This window comes from Elephas maximus, chromosome 2 (genome assembly GCF_024166365.1).
Source record: "Elephas maximus indicus isolate mEleMax1 chromosome 2, mEleMax1 primary haplotype, whole genome shotgun sequence".
Classification (NCBI taxonomy): Eukaryota; Metazoa; Chordata; class Mammalia; order Proboscidea; family Elephantidae; genus Elephas; species Elephas maximus.
This window is the reverse complement of record NC_064820.1, coordinates 7,209,883-7,225,979: the sequence shown is the minus strand read 5'-3', so window position 1 is coordinate 7,225,979 and position 16,097 is coordinate 7,209,883. Positions and strand designations below refer to the sequence as shown.

The 16,097-nt window shown below is 42.5% G+C and overlaps 1 protein-coding gene across 1 annotated transcript in view; it reads left to right on the top strand.

The window, feature by feature from the left end:
* The window catches only part of ADAMTS16 (ADAM metallopeptidase with thrombospondin type 1 motif 16), a 290,702-nt gene that overhangs the window by 92,324 nt on the left and 182,281 nt on the right, over nucleotides 1-16,097 (top strand). Inside the window, exons 5-8 of the mRNA XM_049858762.1 lie at nucleotides 1,564-1,763; nucleotides 4,333-4,416; nucleotides 7,049-7,208; nucleotides 8,397-8,502. Coding sequence (XP_049714719.1) covers nucleotides 1,564-1,763; nucleotides 4,333-4,416; nucleotides 7,049-7,208; nucleotides 8,397-8,502 — 550 coding nt within the window. The remainder of the gene's footprint in view (nucleotides 1-1,563; nucleotides 1,764-4,332; nucleotides 4,417-7,048; nucleotides 7,209-8,396; nucleotides 8,503-16,097) is intronic.

Below are 16,097 nucleotides of genomic sequence, written 5' to 3'. Positions count from 1 at the left end.
ACTGGAAAGTACCAGTTATCCTTGGACTCCTGTTATGGGTGGCTGCATGACCCCTCATGTGGGTAGGTGAGGACCCTGTTTAATAGGCAAACCAATGTCAAACATGAAACCCCCACTCTCCACCACCCAGCTGAAATGGTTCGAGCCTGCCAACAAGTGCCTATTCTCCTGAGACAGGCCCACTCAGGTCCATGCAGAGGGGAAAGGTACTCAAAGTTCACAGACCATTTATGCCCAGACAGGAGCCTCTTCTGTCCTGAGCTCCCCCAGTTGCAAGTTTTTTCCTTTTCCAAGGCCAGGAAGATGGCTCTAGGCACTCAACAGTGCCTATCTCAGGCCCAGGGAATTAAGCTGCTGAGGCTGGCTTGCGAGTGGCGGGGGGCATGGTAAAGTATACGCAAGTACTTAGCTTTTGCCGAGAGCGCCATTCTTTTCTGGTTCCAGAGGTGTGGGTAGGCTGTGTGGCTGGCTGCTTCTCCCTGAGGAACCTGCAGATGAATGCTAGTACCAGCCCGCCACCACTCCTGGAATGGTGCTTGAGGGCTCTCCATGATTCAGGTCTGGTAACTCCTCTCTGCTTCTGAACTGTCTCTTCCTCCCCCTGCCCCTCAGTTTGTTTTCTAAGCTTGCCTTTGATGCTCAGGGCTCCTAGTTTGTCATGAATATACTCGCTTCACTTGTTTTTTTCCGGTCTTTGTTGTAAAGAGGGCTTGCTGGAAGTGTCTGTCTATTCCACCATCTTCACTCCACCTCCTGATTGTTTTTTAATATATAGTGTTAACTTAATTATTATAAATGTCAAAAAATTTTTTAAATGATTTTCTCTAAGAAGACGGAGTATTTACTTTGCCTTCTGATTAAGCTGAGTAAACACGGATGACTTTTCCTAGGAAATTAAGCTCTGAAGTGCAGTGGGTAAGCAAAGAGAGGTTAATGATCCACTGAAAACAAGACAGACAAACCAGTCATGTGTCTAGACATTGGAATCAACTTGCAAACTGTCAGGTCAATAAAAGTCTTGAATTAAGAAATGGTGCAGGCCTGTGCTCTTCCTGTAATTGTTAATCCTGTTGCTTTTTCAGTCACTCTTTCACGGATCCCTATGCCACAACTCCATATGCTCACAGTCTTGGTGGCGCAGTGGTTAAGAACTCAGCTGCTAACCAAAAGGTCAGCAGTTCGAATCCACCAGCCACTCCTTGGAAACCCTATGATGCAGTTCTACTCTGTTCTGTAGGGTCACTATGAGTCTGAATTGGCCCTATGACAGCAGGGACAACCTTTGAACCTTGTGCTTCTAGACACTAGTACTTCATAGCTAAAGAGCCCACTCTCCTGTTCTTTAAATCAGGACAAATTTACGTAAAGGTAAATATAGCATGAAGACTAGACTATACAAACCTAAATTGAGAGTTCTTCTTCAACACAAATATTCAGTTTTACAGGTTTAAAGGTTGTATGAGTTTATTCTGCACATTAACTTCTAAGGCCACATGTCACATATCATTTGGTCTTTCATGCCAACTTTTGCTTTTGATCCTTTCTCTGTGTGTCCCTCCACAGACATGCCCAAGCCTCCCAGTGAAGACCTGTTCATCTTCCCTGATGAGTACAGTTCTTCCTCACGGCAGAAACGTTCCCTTCTGAAGTCTCATAGACATGAAGAGCTGAATGTGGAGACATTGGTGGTAGTTGACAAAAAGATGATGGAGAACCATGGCCATGAAAATATCACGACCTATGTCTTGACGATACTCAATATGGTAGGATGGGCCTTTTTGTTGGGGACACCTGTGTAATTATACCTTTCCTCATAGGAGACATGTAAAAAATAGGTGTGGAGGAGAATGTAAAATAGTAGCATGTGAAGTATGCAATAAAATGTAAATTGTCATTGTTATATAAACTATATATATGTTGTTTGTTGTGTGCTGTTAAGTAAATTCCAACACATAGGGACCCATGTAACAGAGTAGCACTGCCCTATAGGGTATTCTAGGCTATAATCTTTATGGGAGCAAATTGCTAGGACTTTTGCCCACAGAGCTGATAGATTTGAACTGCCAACCTTTCAGTTAGCAGATGAGTTTTTTATGTATATATAAATATGACATATATCGTGTCATATTATAGATCTCTGGGTGGCACAAATGGTTTGATCTCTGCTACTAACCAAAAGGTTGGTGGTTCAAATCACCTAGTGGCACCATGAAAGATTTGGTGATCTGCTCCAATAGAGATTATAGCCAAGAAAACTCTATGGATCGTTTCTACTTTGTAATACATGGGGATGCTATGAGTTGGAATCAACTCGATGGCAATAGGTTTGGTTTGGTTTTGGTATATATATGCTAACTGTGTTTTACATTCTACTTTTTTACTTGTAGATTTATGTGTCATATATAAGAAATATTTTATTGGTGGTAATTGCTTCAATTATGCTATGTTTCAACAAAAGAGCCATTTTAAGAATTTCAGAGAATAATATCAGGAGGAGAGATAGTTTGACCCCTGTGTAAACTTGATGTTCTGGGCTTACTGCCGACTTCAGCTACCAGAAATCTGTAAGAGGAGGCTGAGACTTTGTAATGTGGTCAATCTGTCTGTCAGCACTATATGTGTGATTTTAGATGGCTGTATAGAAATGCCCTTGTTCAAATATTGAATATAAATTATTTTACCTACAAAAACAGATAGACAGTACAACCCTTTAGAACATCACAGCAGGTAAAATGTGCTCTGTCTCAGGCTGACAACTATAGTGATTATTGAAGAAGGTGAGGGGAGATTAGGCCCCATTTCATGTAAGTGAAATCTAGATAACAGCAGGCAAACCATGGCTCAACCAAGGGAATTTTAGAAATAGTTTTAATGACAATATTTTGGAAATATCGGTTATGTTCTTCTGCATCAGTAAGGAAGTCTCTGGGTAGTACAAGGAGCCCTGGTGGCACAGTGGTTCAAAGCTAGGCTGCTAACCACGAGGTTAGCAGTTTGAATCCACCAGCTGCTCCTTGGAAACCCTATGGGGCAGTTCTACTCTGTCCAGTAGGATCACTATGGGTCAGAATCAACTCGATGGCAATGGGATTTTTGTTTTTGTTTTTGGGTGGTATGAATAGTTAATCCACTTGGATGCTAACAGAAATATCAGTGGTTCCAGTTCACCCAGAGGTGCTTTGGAAGAAAGGCCTGGTGATTTAATTCAAAAATATCGGCCATTGAAAACTCTATGGAGCACAGTTCTACTCTGACAGTTTTGGGGTCAACAGGGATTGCAGTTGACTCAACAGTGGTTGGGTCTAGGACACCAAGAAGCCGAATCCATAAAACCTATTGCAGTCGAGTCCATTCAGGTCATAGCACCCTATAGGACAGAGTAGAACTGCCCGATTGGGTTTTCAAGAGTATATTCTTTGTGCAAGCAGACTACCACATCTTTCTCCCGTGGAGAGGCTGGTTGGTTCCAACGGCCAACCTTCTGTTTAGCAGCTGGGCACTTTAATCACTGTATCACCAGGGCTTTTCAATAAGCAGAGTGCCCCTCTCTGTGTTTCATCTTTCCTTAATATGGCGTGGTTTTTATTGCATTGTCCTCAGTAAACTGACCCATGGAGCTAAAGCACTCCCAGGGAACCGATGGAAAGTGTGAAATAGAACCCCATATGACTGCATGCTCATGTTTTGGAGGACCATGGGTGAAGGCTGCTCTGATGAAGGAAGTTTCTGCCTCTGTTCCCTAGAACGTTTTCAATTTTTCTACCACCTAAGGACCAAACTGACTATGTTCGTTGCTGTCAGCCTGCCTTTACTCAGTCCTTTTAGTCATTCATTTTACTGTCTGCAAGCTGCCATCTTGCTGTTTGAGTCTTTCTTTGGCCATCTGTGCACATTTTTCCTTCCCTTCTTGTATCCTGTTGCTCTTTCCCCAAAAGTTTCTTTCTGCTTCTGGAATCCCTTGCCGGGAGAGCAGGGGCAGTGCTCGGCTCACATAGTTATCATCGTGAGTAAAATATCCTCCTTCCTTCTAACATGGACATTGACCAGTGTGGAGCCTTTATAATCCTTTCATTGGTGTTTGATGATAAAATGTGTCCCCTCCCAAGAAACTTGCAGTTTTTACTTTCACAAACCAATGGTAAGGATTCAACAACCAATAGTTAGATATTGCTACCCCTGTCTGTCAAGCGATGTAAGAACTTTGATGTGGTTACTTCACTGTCACCAAAGAAGAAAGAGACTGACTTTCACCAGCAGGACTCCAGGCTGAGTAACAGGCTGTGGGCAAGCTGCAGTATATGGGAACTGACATGGGTTTGCCTGCTTTTCTAGGTGTCTGCTTTATTCAAAGATGGAACAATAGGCGGGAACATCAACATTGCAATTGTGGGGCTGATTCTTCTAGAGGAAGAGCAGGTATAGTGTCTTAGAAACAAGCAGCTTTTTTTTTTTTTTTTAGTAACAGTAAATGCAAATGTAATGCATGTTTTTTCTCTTTCCTTTGGAGCCAAATTTTTAAAAATATTTTGTCTCATGTAATGAGTTTTTTCTCAGTGCCTTTAATGATTATTGGATGTTTTGTGTTTTTCACAAGGGAGAGAGAGGAATACACTCTTAATTGGCTGACAAGACAGATAGTGAGCTAGAAGAGCTGCCTTTGATGAGTGGCTGGGAGACAAAGAGTAGAGTACAAATCAGGGCATGGAATGGGTTCCTTCAGGCTGGCGCCCCTGCTGAGAATTTGTGTTTCTAACAAGTCCCCAGGAAGTTATACAGAAGAATCACCTGGGGAATCTCCTTAAAACGTAGATCCTGATTATAGTGTATCCGAGGTGGAGATGCAGATTCACAGCAGGGGACCTGTTAGAAATGTGACTTCTCAGCAGAGGTTCAGACTGGAACGAGCTGGTTAGAAGCCCTGGTCCAAAAGGTGCCTTCAGCCACCGTGAGCTTTTAGGTGGAATTGAGCCCATTTTATCTGTTGCAGGAGGCTAAGGCTATATCCTAGCCTAGAAGCTAAATTGTAGGGTGTGGCACGGCACTAACCCTCGCCGCCTTCATTCTTAGATTATATTTTAATAGAGATTCTGGAGTATTGAGCTCATTTCTCTTATTGCAGACAAAAACTGAAATTACAGTGAATCTTGGTAGTAGCAAGGAAAAAAAAATCCCCTTTTGCCTATATTCCAGAACCCCTTTTTGGAAGCCTCAGTGGTTCAGTGGTAGAAGTCCATGCGGGAGACTTGGGTTCAATTCCTGGCCAAGGCGCCTCATGTGCACCACCACCCGTCTGTCAGTGGAGGCTTGAGTGTTGCTATGATGCTGAGCAGGTTTCTGCAGAGCAGCCAGACTAAAGCAAATGGGGAAGAAAGGTCTGGTGATCTACTTCCAAAAATCAGCTAGTAAAAACCCTGTGGATCAAAACGATCGGACCCCCTTGTATGTAGGGATCCGGCTCCACAGCAGCTAACAGTACCACTTCAGTTTACAATGAGTCTGCACGTGAATGTCCTAAGTCATGGGAGGGGGTGATCTTTGTCACATAAGTTCTCACTTCTATTTTGCTCCAAGCCGATCATTGACTTGGCGTGGGAGAATGTGTTCTGGCCTTTGAGTCTGGCACCTGAGTTCATGCCTACCCTGGATGACATCTTGGCAAAGTGTCTTCACCATGCTTTTCTCATTTATAAAATTAAGATTTTAGAGATGAAATCAGAGATCCCTTCAAGCTTTAAAGTTTTGAGATGCTGCCATTTTCCTGTGCAGGGTGGGAGCCCACGTAGGCAGGGCTATTTCTAGACTGAATAGTCAGGGAAGATACAACTTCATTGTCTCTTGTGTGTGATTGGGGGCGGTGGTGGTGGTGCTGAACGGGTTTCTCAGGTGACAGGTTAATTATTCCTTGTATTAAAGCGTTTTCACCTTGGAATTCATCCAAGCTGCAAAGAATGAGCAGGGTTATCGTTTGATCATACACCTGTGTTAACTTTAATTAATGCAGTTTTCCTGGAAATTGCTAGGTGAAGAATGTCAGGCATGCCCCGTGTTTACGTACAGCATTTAGCTTAGGTATATTTGATTCTCTGAAAAAGCAAAATAAATATTTAAGGAGGAAACATATTCAGGCTGGGAGACAAAAATTTTAACACAACACTGGAGTCTTGCAAGCTTTAAACAAGCTGATGTCTTCAGATCCAGGCACTTTACCTAGTTTTCTCTAACCATCCATGGGGAAATATAGCACACCTGTAAATAAAGCTCAGCACAACCTGCTCTTGAGGGCATTCCCAGCACCCCCAAACTCTTCAGTTCTGATATTCCCCATTCTGATATTCACAGTTGCTGGATTAGACTTGGTAAATATGAATAAGGAGGAATGTCTTCTGTATAGTTTCTTTCTAGTTCCAGTCTATTATTTACACATAAAGCTTTGTCAGTTAGCCTGCCTCTTCACATAAGCATGTTGCCTCTCTGGAAAAGTTACTTCATGTAAGTCTGTAATAATAAACATGAAAACGGTTTTACATTGGAAACTCCCACTAGCTTGACTTGTTTATGAAATGAACGTATCACTGTTGAGGTGAGCTTATGTGTACATATGTGCAAAAGCATACTTCCAATCTCTGTCTAAATGAGTCTGTTGCCTATGCAATTTTTGAAAATATTTTTGAAGATTTTGAATGAAAAAAAAATCATGTACAGAAGTAATCTTTTTTGGGTCATTGAAAATGTATTCCAAGATTTGCTCGGATTTAACTCAATACATTTATCTGATTTATCTAAATTTATCTGGCCAGCTGGATAAATACCATTTGTTCTTGAACAGAACTAGAGACGTGAACATAATCTTCTGCCCTGAATCCATACAGGTTTTGTATTACACCCTGTTTTGAATCTTAAATTGATAGGTATTACTTGCCATCCAGCGTGATCTGTGTATTTGAAATCCAAGTTGATGATAGCTTGCTATGATGACAATGCTAATGACCACTGCATTATAACATGTTTTCTTTCCATTATCATGGGGGTCTTGGTCTCTCTTGCATAGCCAGGGCTTGTGATAAGTCACCATGCTGACCACACCTTAAGCAGCTTCTGCCAGTGGCAGTCTGGATTGATGGGGAAAGATGGAACTCGCCATGACCATGCCATCTTACTTACTGGCCTGGATATTTGTTCTTGGAAGAATGAACCCTGTGATACCTTGGGTAAGATCTCCCAAAAGCATTTGAAGAACATGAGTGTTTTGTTCAGCTTCTCTCAAGTAGAGTATTGAGTATTTTGGGCCTCATTTCATATTCACAAGCAGCAGCCATTGTTGAGTACAGTTTAAAGAATGGGCTTACTTCCAGATATAAAGTTTTGTCAAAGATAAAAAAGTGCGTATTTATTCATCATCATCAGTTGGGATTATTTAACAAAGAGAAGTCCCTCATGGATTCTAGAATCTCTATAAGTTAAGTCTTCTTCTAACTTAACAAATGATTTCTTCCAGTTCTTCTTCCGTTTGTGAGAATGGGGACATTAAAGAATATGTCATTATGGGGCAGAAATGATACATTATAACAATATTACATTCCCTGTTTTTCCATTTCTCCATAAATATCTAAATTCTAGCAACAATTTTGAATGTTTATGGGGTTAGGTATATCTTGGAGGCACTACTTTGATATTTTTCCAAGAGACCAGTGTAAAACACAGCATGCTGCCAACCAGGGGCTCTACTGAACATTGTTCCTAACTCTCAAATTCTTCCCCAGGAGCTTGCGGAGGGAAGGTCTTTGTTATATAAATTTTCAGATAGGACCCAGTTTAATAGAGCCTCGTCCATTCTCTACACTACTTTTTCAGTTGGGCTTTTGAGAGGGTAGGTGGTGCAAACTGTTAAGTGCTGGGCTACTAACCAAAAGGTTGGCAGTTCAAATCCACCCAGAGGCAATTCAGAAGAAAGGCCTGGTGATGAATTTTCAAAAGATCTCCACCATTAAAAACTCCATGGAGCAGTTCTACTGTATAACACGTGGGGTCGCGCTGAGTTGGAATTGACTAAACAGCAACTGGTTTGGTTTGTTTGATTTTGAGAACTCAGATGGTTATAGAATAAGGCCGAAATCTGCCACCATCTGCAGTAAATCCCCTCTTCTGTTTACACCCCTTTACAACCTGTGACATGTACATTATGTAGAACCATGAATTGTCTTCTGTGTGACAGAGAGTCTCATCGGTTCTGGGGCATAGACCCGTGTCTCCCAAACTAAGTGCCCTTTATATGGTTGCCCAAGGGTTTCCTGTCTCAGATTTCCCCAGGTGAAGATGAAAACCAGTTTTTCTAAGGGACAGAGAGGAAGCATACAATCATTTCTTCATTTTATTCTTTTGATCCTTCTGCCCCGTAGGATTTGCACCCATAAGTGGAATGTGTAGCAAATACCGCAGCTGTACAATTAATGAAGACACAGGTCTTGGGCTGGCCTTCACCATCGCCCACGAGTCTGGACACAAGTAAGTGCCTCTCCATCGGAACGCGAAGCCTGGTCCTTCTTCTCATTGTAGGATCACCCTACAAGTTGTGGATTCAATAAGTCAAGTCTGTGAAGGGAATTTTCAGCTATTCAATGACAATGTCATTAACAGCCATAATGCTATCACTTAGGTCCTGCACTCTTTGCTCTAGGGCTTCGTCGCACACATTTTAAAACCTTGTGGATGTGCATGTTGTGTTTGCACTTCCCTTGCACTCTTCTTCTCCTATGGTCCTGTTCACACACATGTAGAAGGTGGAGCACAGTTCTCCATCTGCCCCTCCTTCCTGTGATTAGAATTTGGTCCTATGCGCTGTTCCCGTTGTCTCCTATCAGGGTCTCCAAACAGCTGGGGAGGGTGGTCAGTAACCAGTCCTTCCATGTGTTAAATGTCTTTACTTGAGTTCCTCTTCTTACTTAGATTTTAATATAATTTTTAGAGGTGCTATGTTTTGATTAATGTGCTGAGCAGAGCTTGGAGAGTGAGGGTTCTATAGGAGATGGGTCCTGGTAGCATCCAGTTGGCTTCCCAGGCCCCACCAGTTACAGACTTGACATGAAGGCAGCACCTCATGGCAAATGAGCTACCATACAAGGAATCCTGGTGGTGCAATGGTTAAGCACTCAGCTGATAACCAGAAGGTTGGCAGTTTGAAATCACTCTCTCTGTGAGAGAGAAGACCTGGCGATCTCCTCCCATAAAGATTATAGCCAAGAAAACCTTATGGGGCAGCTCTACTTCATCATATAAGGTCGCTATGAGTTGGAATCAACCCGACAGCACACAACAACAATAGCAGACAGGCAGCTCCTAGGAATGGATGGCACGCCACTGACACCATCTTCGTACACAAAAGGCTTACGTTTATTCCTGTAGGGTGAAAATTTTAATTGTTTAGGAAACTGTGCATCTTAAAGTCTCTTAGTCTAATAATTCTGTAAGCTGTCTTACCTGCAAGCCATCTATGAAAAACCTAACGAGGGGCCCTACCTGCCACAGGTGCAGCTGCTGACTTTCTGTGGTTGCCCTGATTCATAGAGGCCAGCAGTGGTACTCGTGTTTTTTCTGCTATACTGCAGCTGCCCTCGAAATTTCTACTAGAAAAAGTACAATCAGAAAGTATAATCTTTTTCTTTTGCTTTTATTCTGTTCGTATTGGCCAAAGGAAAACAAAGGCAGGGTTTGTGATTTGTGGCTTTGCAAAGCCACCCTTTCCACCCCTTATTACAAAATGGACAGAGGTCAGAAACTTAAGTCACCCAGACCTGTTCAGAGCATCAGTGTGCATGCACGTGTGTGTGTGTGTGTGTATGTGTATAAGCACGTGCATATGTGGGAGTCTGTACTTGTATGCATGTGTGTATGCACAGTTGTGTGCATGTATGAATATATGTATGTGCACACATGTGCATGTTGTGAGGGTATATGTGTATGTGTATGGGTGTGCAGGTATATGTGCATCTGTGCACACATGTGGGTAGGTGTGCCTATGTGCATGCAAGTGCATGGACATGTGTACATGTGTGTGCTTGTGTGGGAATGTGTACATGTGTGCACATGTATGTTCATGTGCATGTGTACATGCACATGTGTATGTGTCCACATGTGGGATATGTGTGCATGTGTGCATGGCCATGTGTATACATGTGTGTGCATGTGTGGGGATGTGTGCATGTGTGTGCACATGTGTATGTGTGCATGTGTGGGTATGTTTGTGTGCATGTGTAATGCACATGTGTATGTGTCCACATGTGGGGTACGTGTGCATGTGTGCATGGACATGTGTATACATATGTGTGCATGTGGGGATGTGCGTGTGCGGGGATGTTTGTGTACATGTTTACATGCACATGTGTACATGTCCACATGTGGGATATGTGTGCATGTGTGCATTTATGTGTACCTGCACACACACACGTTGCATGGAACCCCTCAGAGGCCCTGCAGGCTTTAGCTATGTGTGAAGTGATGAAAGGTTTATGCCCCATCACTGATCCCCTCAGCATTACAGGTAATGATTGACTGACTTTGTCAGTGTCTAGAAAATGCACCTACACTTTATGAAGCTTTCAGTTAAATCATAACGGTATTTTTAATGGACTGCTAGAGTTAAAACTTCAAAAAGTCTCATTATTTTAACTATCTGAGGCTCCTGCTGTCCTCTGAACCATGTCTGAATTTAATTAAACAATCAAGGTAAGAAATATTTAAATCACCGCAGCCTGAGAAAGTCAAGGTTAGATAAGCAGTTGAGATATGGGTATTGGCAGCACCAGCCACTGCAGGTGGTGAATTTAACTAAAGTTAGACTTGATACCTCTAAAACTGTACTGACACTTAGTCCTCAGTGTCAACAGGTATCAACGTTTGCTCTTACTTTTTCTTAGGGGTCAATCATTAATATTTCTTTTCATCACTGGGGCTTGGTCAAGATGGATAAAGAATTTCTTCCAAACGAGAAAATAGCAATTTTGCCAGCAAATGGGAATAGATGAAGTAAAGAAAGGAGTAAGAAGCCCTGGTGGTGCAGCGGATAAGTGCTCAGCTGCTAACTAAGTAAAACGGCAGTTTGAACCCACTAACTGCTCCATGGGAGAAAAGACCTGGCGATCTGCTTCTGTAAAGATTACGGCCTAAGAAACCTTATGGGGCAGTTCTACTCCATCCCATGGGGTCACAATGAGCCAGAACCAACTTGACCACACACAACACCACCACCACAAAAGAAAGGAGCTCTAACTGTGGAAGAAGGAGAGTCCCATCCTAATAGAACTGACCTCCATGTAGTTATCAAATCCCTTTTGAGCACCTAATAGATAGAGAACATAGAGCAACAGACAGAGGAACTGAGAGCTTTGAAGAGTTAGTGTCTCCAGGACATGGAGAATATACAAAGGAGATATGCAAATAGATTGCATGTGCTAAGTAATAAAATGAGTGATGATAATAATGTTGTCGTTATTAGCTGCTGTTGAGTCGGCCCCTGACTCATGGCAATCCCATGGGACTGAGTAGAACTGCCCCATAGGGTTTCCTAGGCTGAGATTTTTATGAAAAGAGATATCTAGGTCTTTTCTCCCGAAGAACCACTGGGTGAGTTTGAACTGCTGACCTTTCAATTAGTAACCAAATACTTAACCTTTGTATAACAATAATAATGACATTAATTATAGTAATACCTGCTGTTTGTGGACCACTTTTTGTAAAATTCACAAAGGAATTTCACATTTATCTCAAACATATGAACTGTAGATAAGAGAAAAAACCTGGGACAATGAAGCATATTGCCTTTATTACCTTGTTGTTGTTAGGTGCCATCGAGTCGGTTCTCACTCGTAGTCACTGTATGAACAACAGAAGGAAGCCCTCCTGGTCCTGCGCCATCCTCACAATCCTTGTTATTCTTCAGCCTATTGTTGCAGCTGCTGTGTCCATCCAACTCCTTGAGAGTTTTCCCCTTCTTCAGTGACCCCCCACTTTACCAAGCATGAAACCCTTTAGGAACCGATCCCTCCTGATAACATGTCCAAAGTATGTGAGATGTAGTCTCATCATCCTTGCTTCTAAGGACCATTCTGGTTATACTTCTTCCCAGACAGATTTGTTCAATTTTTTGTCAGCCCATTCAGTATTTTTCACCAACACCACAATTCCAAGGTGTCAATTCCTCTTGGGTCTTCTTTATTCACCATCCAGCTTTCACATGCATATGAGGCGATTAAAAACACCATGGCTTGGGTCAGGCACACCTTAGTCTTCAAGGTGATGTCTTTGTTTTTTTAATGGATGTTTGCAGCTGTTTCTTCTCATTTTCAGTCGTGCCACATCAGCAAATGAAGGTCCCAAAAGCTTGACTCCATCCACCTCATTAAGGTCAACTCTCCTTTGAGGAGGCAGCCCTTCCCCAGTCGTCTTCTGAGTGCCTTTCAACCTCAGGGGCTCATCTTCCGGCACTGTATCAGACAATGGTCTGCTGCTATCCATAAGGTTTTCACTGGCTGATTCTTTTCAGAAATAAACTGCTGGTTCTTTCTTCCTAGTCTGTCTTAGACTGGAAGCTCACCCGAAACCTGTCTACCATGGATGACCCTGCTGGTATATGAATACTGGTGGCATAGCTTCCAGCATCACAGGAACACGCAAGCTACCACAGCACAACAAACTGACAGATGCATGGGAGTTTACTACCTTAAAAAAACAAACTGCCATCGAGTCGATTCCGACTCATAGCGACCCTATAGGACAGAGCAGAACTTAGGGGGTGCCATATGCTGAACAGTCAGTAAATTTATGTGAATGGAACGGGTGCAGTGTGTGATCCAGTTGTGAGGGAGGAGTGGATGAAGTGTAAATATTTCATGCTAGTTGTTGACTGTGATAACTACTTCAAATGGGAAAGGCCATGACAGATAAGAAAGTAATAAAAAATACTGAATTTTAGTAGGATTGAAAACAAAGCACATTTATTCAGTTGGTTTGTTTCATGAATATTATTAATTGAAGAATTACACACCTAATGACTCAATAGAACTTGTTAATGCTGGGTGCCATCAAGCTGATTCTGACTCACAGAGACCCCGTGTGACAGAGTAGAGCTGTCCCATAGAGTTTCCTAGGCTGTAATCTTTATGGGGGCAGATCACCAGGTCTTCCTTCGGCAGAGATGCTGGATGGATTCTAACTGCCAACCTTTCTGTTAGCAGGCAAGCACTTAACCACTGGCCGACAGGGCTCCTTTCTAGCAGCGAGCTCCAAGCCAAATCAGTTTTTAGAGTTCCATACCTAGGAGTTCGAAAGTGCTTTTACGTCTAGTAGAATTTTTATTATAACACAAATATAAAACAATCCAATTTCAAAGGTGAATTTTAATTTTTCAAGGTTTGTTTTTTTTTCATTCGGATGACATTATTTGGGGTGGAAAAGTGTGTCTTCATGCCTTGAAGCCATAGGTTTTCTAATCTTTAAGTCAAAGAAAGACTTTAGCTAACGTCTATCCAATTTCTTCTATTAAGTTTGTTTCCGTCGCAACACTTCTTGTGACTTAGGCTGGGGAATCTGACCTAAAAATAGAAATTGCTACGAACTAGTGTTTGAATTTGCTGGAAGAGGGAGGTGGAGAGTCTGGAACCAGACGCCAGGAGATGTGCTCCCCTATAGTAGGCAGAATGGAGCTAGGCTTGTACTCTTAAGCCAGAGGTGCAAGGAGACTTTTCTGGTCATACTGAAACACTGACTCTCAACCTACCATTTGCATGGTGCAGGTATTGGAAAACCAGCTCAGGCATGCTGAGGGCTGAGCTGCACATTTTAGAGAATGTCTACTCTGGGCGTGAATTTGAAAAAGCCATTTGCTAAGGGAAATGGTGCGATTTGATGGGTAAGGTGCTGTGGCTAGGATTCCCGACACAGCTCAGCTCTCCCACAGCCTGCAGGGACCTGGGACCATCACCTGGTCTCTCTTACCTAGTTCTCCCATCTGCAAACCCAGGAGAGGCCCTGGCACGTCTATGCAGGTGCATACTCAGTTGTGTTATTTGAGCTGAACATTCCTCTTCTATAAAATCTGCTTAAATAGTGCAGATGTGTTTTCACTGCAGACAGCATTAATATAATATTAAAACACATTGACTATGCCAAGGATTATTTATGATCCATCATTCTGTCTCCTGTCCTTTCCCGCGTTTGTGAACTCATTCACTCGGCACAATTGCATTCTGTGGGCAAGGCACTGTGTAGGATCCTATGAAGAGACCAGTGCCCCATGCCCTCCAAAAGACTGCTGTTGTTAGTTTCCATCAAGCCAGCTCTGACTCATGGCGACCCCATGTACAACTGAATGAAATGTTGCTGGGTTCTGCACTATCTCCTTGATTGTTGTTATGCTCAAATCCATTGTTGTGGCCACTGTATATTTTGAGTGCCTTCCGATCTGGGGGGCTCGTCTTCCAGTACTATACTGGACAATGTTCTGTTGTGATCCATACGGTTTTCATTGGCAAATTTTTGGAAGTATATCTCCAGGCCTTTCTTCCTAGCCTGTCTTTGTCTAGAAGTTCTGTTAAAACCTGTACACCATGCGTGACCATGCTGGTATTTGAAATCCCAGTGGCATAGCTTCCAGCATCACAGCAACACACAAGCCAACACAGTACAACCAGCTGACAGATGGGTGCTGGTCCAAAGATTAGAAAAAAAATTAGAAGAGAAGATAAAATAGACATGCCATCAAGGAATCAAGCAAAGAGAGTTGTAGACATTGAGAGATGCCACAGTGGGGTAGATCAGCAAAATCTTCATAAAAGAAGCAGAATTGGCTTCACTACCAGTTAGCTTGATAACACCATTTGGCTCAACTGTATTCAACTGGCAACGTTAGATGCCCATTCAAGCATTCAGTGGTGATGTGGGTACCCACAGATTTATGGCCATGCTTTTTAGTCGACCTAGGCACCTCCAGCCAAGACAAGGAGGCACTGGGGGACTTCACGGACTTGTGGAATATTGGAACACTTGATCCCTTAAAGAGCATGTGGTCCTCTACCCTTTGGAAGCCCTGGAAGCTCAAAGGGTCAGTTCTTATCAATTTTATTTTTACCGTCATTCTTATTACTGTTTTTTTTTTGTTGTTGTTGTTCCTATTTCCAAAAAGTATTTGAAATTCATGGCCCTTTTCCAAATTCCTTATCTATACATACACACACACACATCTTGACATCTAGATGAATGATTTGACCAAGAGCACATTTGAATCAGGGGAAGATTTGATTGTGTCCTTGGCCACATGCACTGCACCAGGCATTCTGTAGAGTTTAGAAAGAGGGTTTTATTATCCCACTTTGTAGGTGAAGAAACTGAGACTTGGGGGGTTAATTAAATTGCCCAATATCAAACTGCTTGTGAATGGCAGAGCTAAGTCTCTGGTCAAGGTCCACCTACCTCCACTGCTCTGTCCTCTCCAGGTATCTGACTTCCTCCAGCACCTGATTCCCACTTGAGTGCTCTGCCCACCTCAGCCTCTCACCTCTCATGGAGGATGAGTTGTGCTTCCGAAGAAGCCCATGTTGGAGTTCTGGACTTCTAGGTCTCACCTGAGCTCACCATCATCATGCCAAGGGTGTAATTTACCATCCAGGTGATCTATATGGATGTTTCATTTCCTTAAACAATCTTGCCTGAACAGCCTGAAATTATTAGTACAGCCTCTAAAAGTATGTGGTTGTTCATTATTCTGGGGGTATACTTCCTAATGAATAGATACTTCTTCATGTATATGACTCATTTAAGGAAGTACTGTGGAAGACATTAACAGCATCTGACATTGAATATAATTATCAAGTCCAAAATAATCTAAAATTGCATTATATTTGGGTATTTAAATCAGCTGAAAGACTGTCCTTTGTTCATTCAACAAACATGAGTGGAGAACCTGTTAAGGACCAGTGAGTCCATGGGCCCTGGAGTTGTAAGGATATGTAACAACAAGCTCTATCGCTTAGAAGCTTACAGTCTAATGGGACGGCAGAGACAGAACATACGAATCACTTAACCATATGGGCCATCTTCGTTTGCTAGGG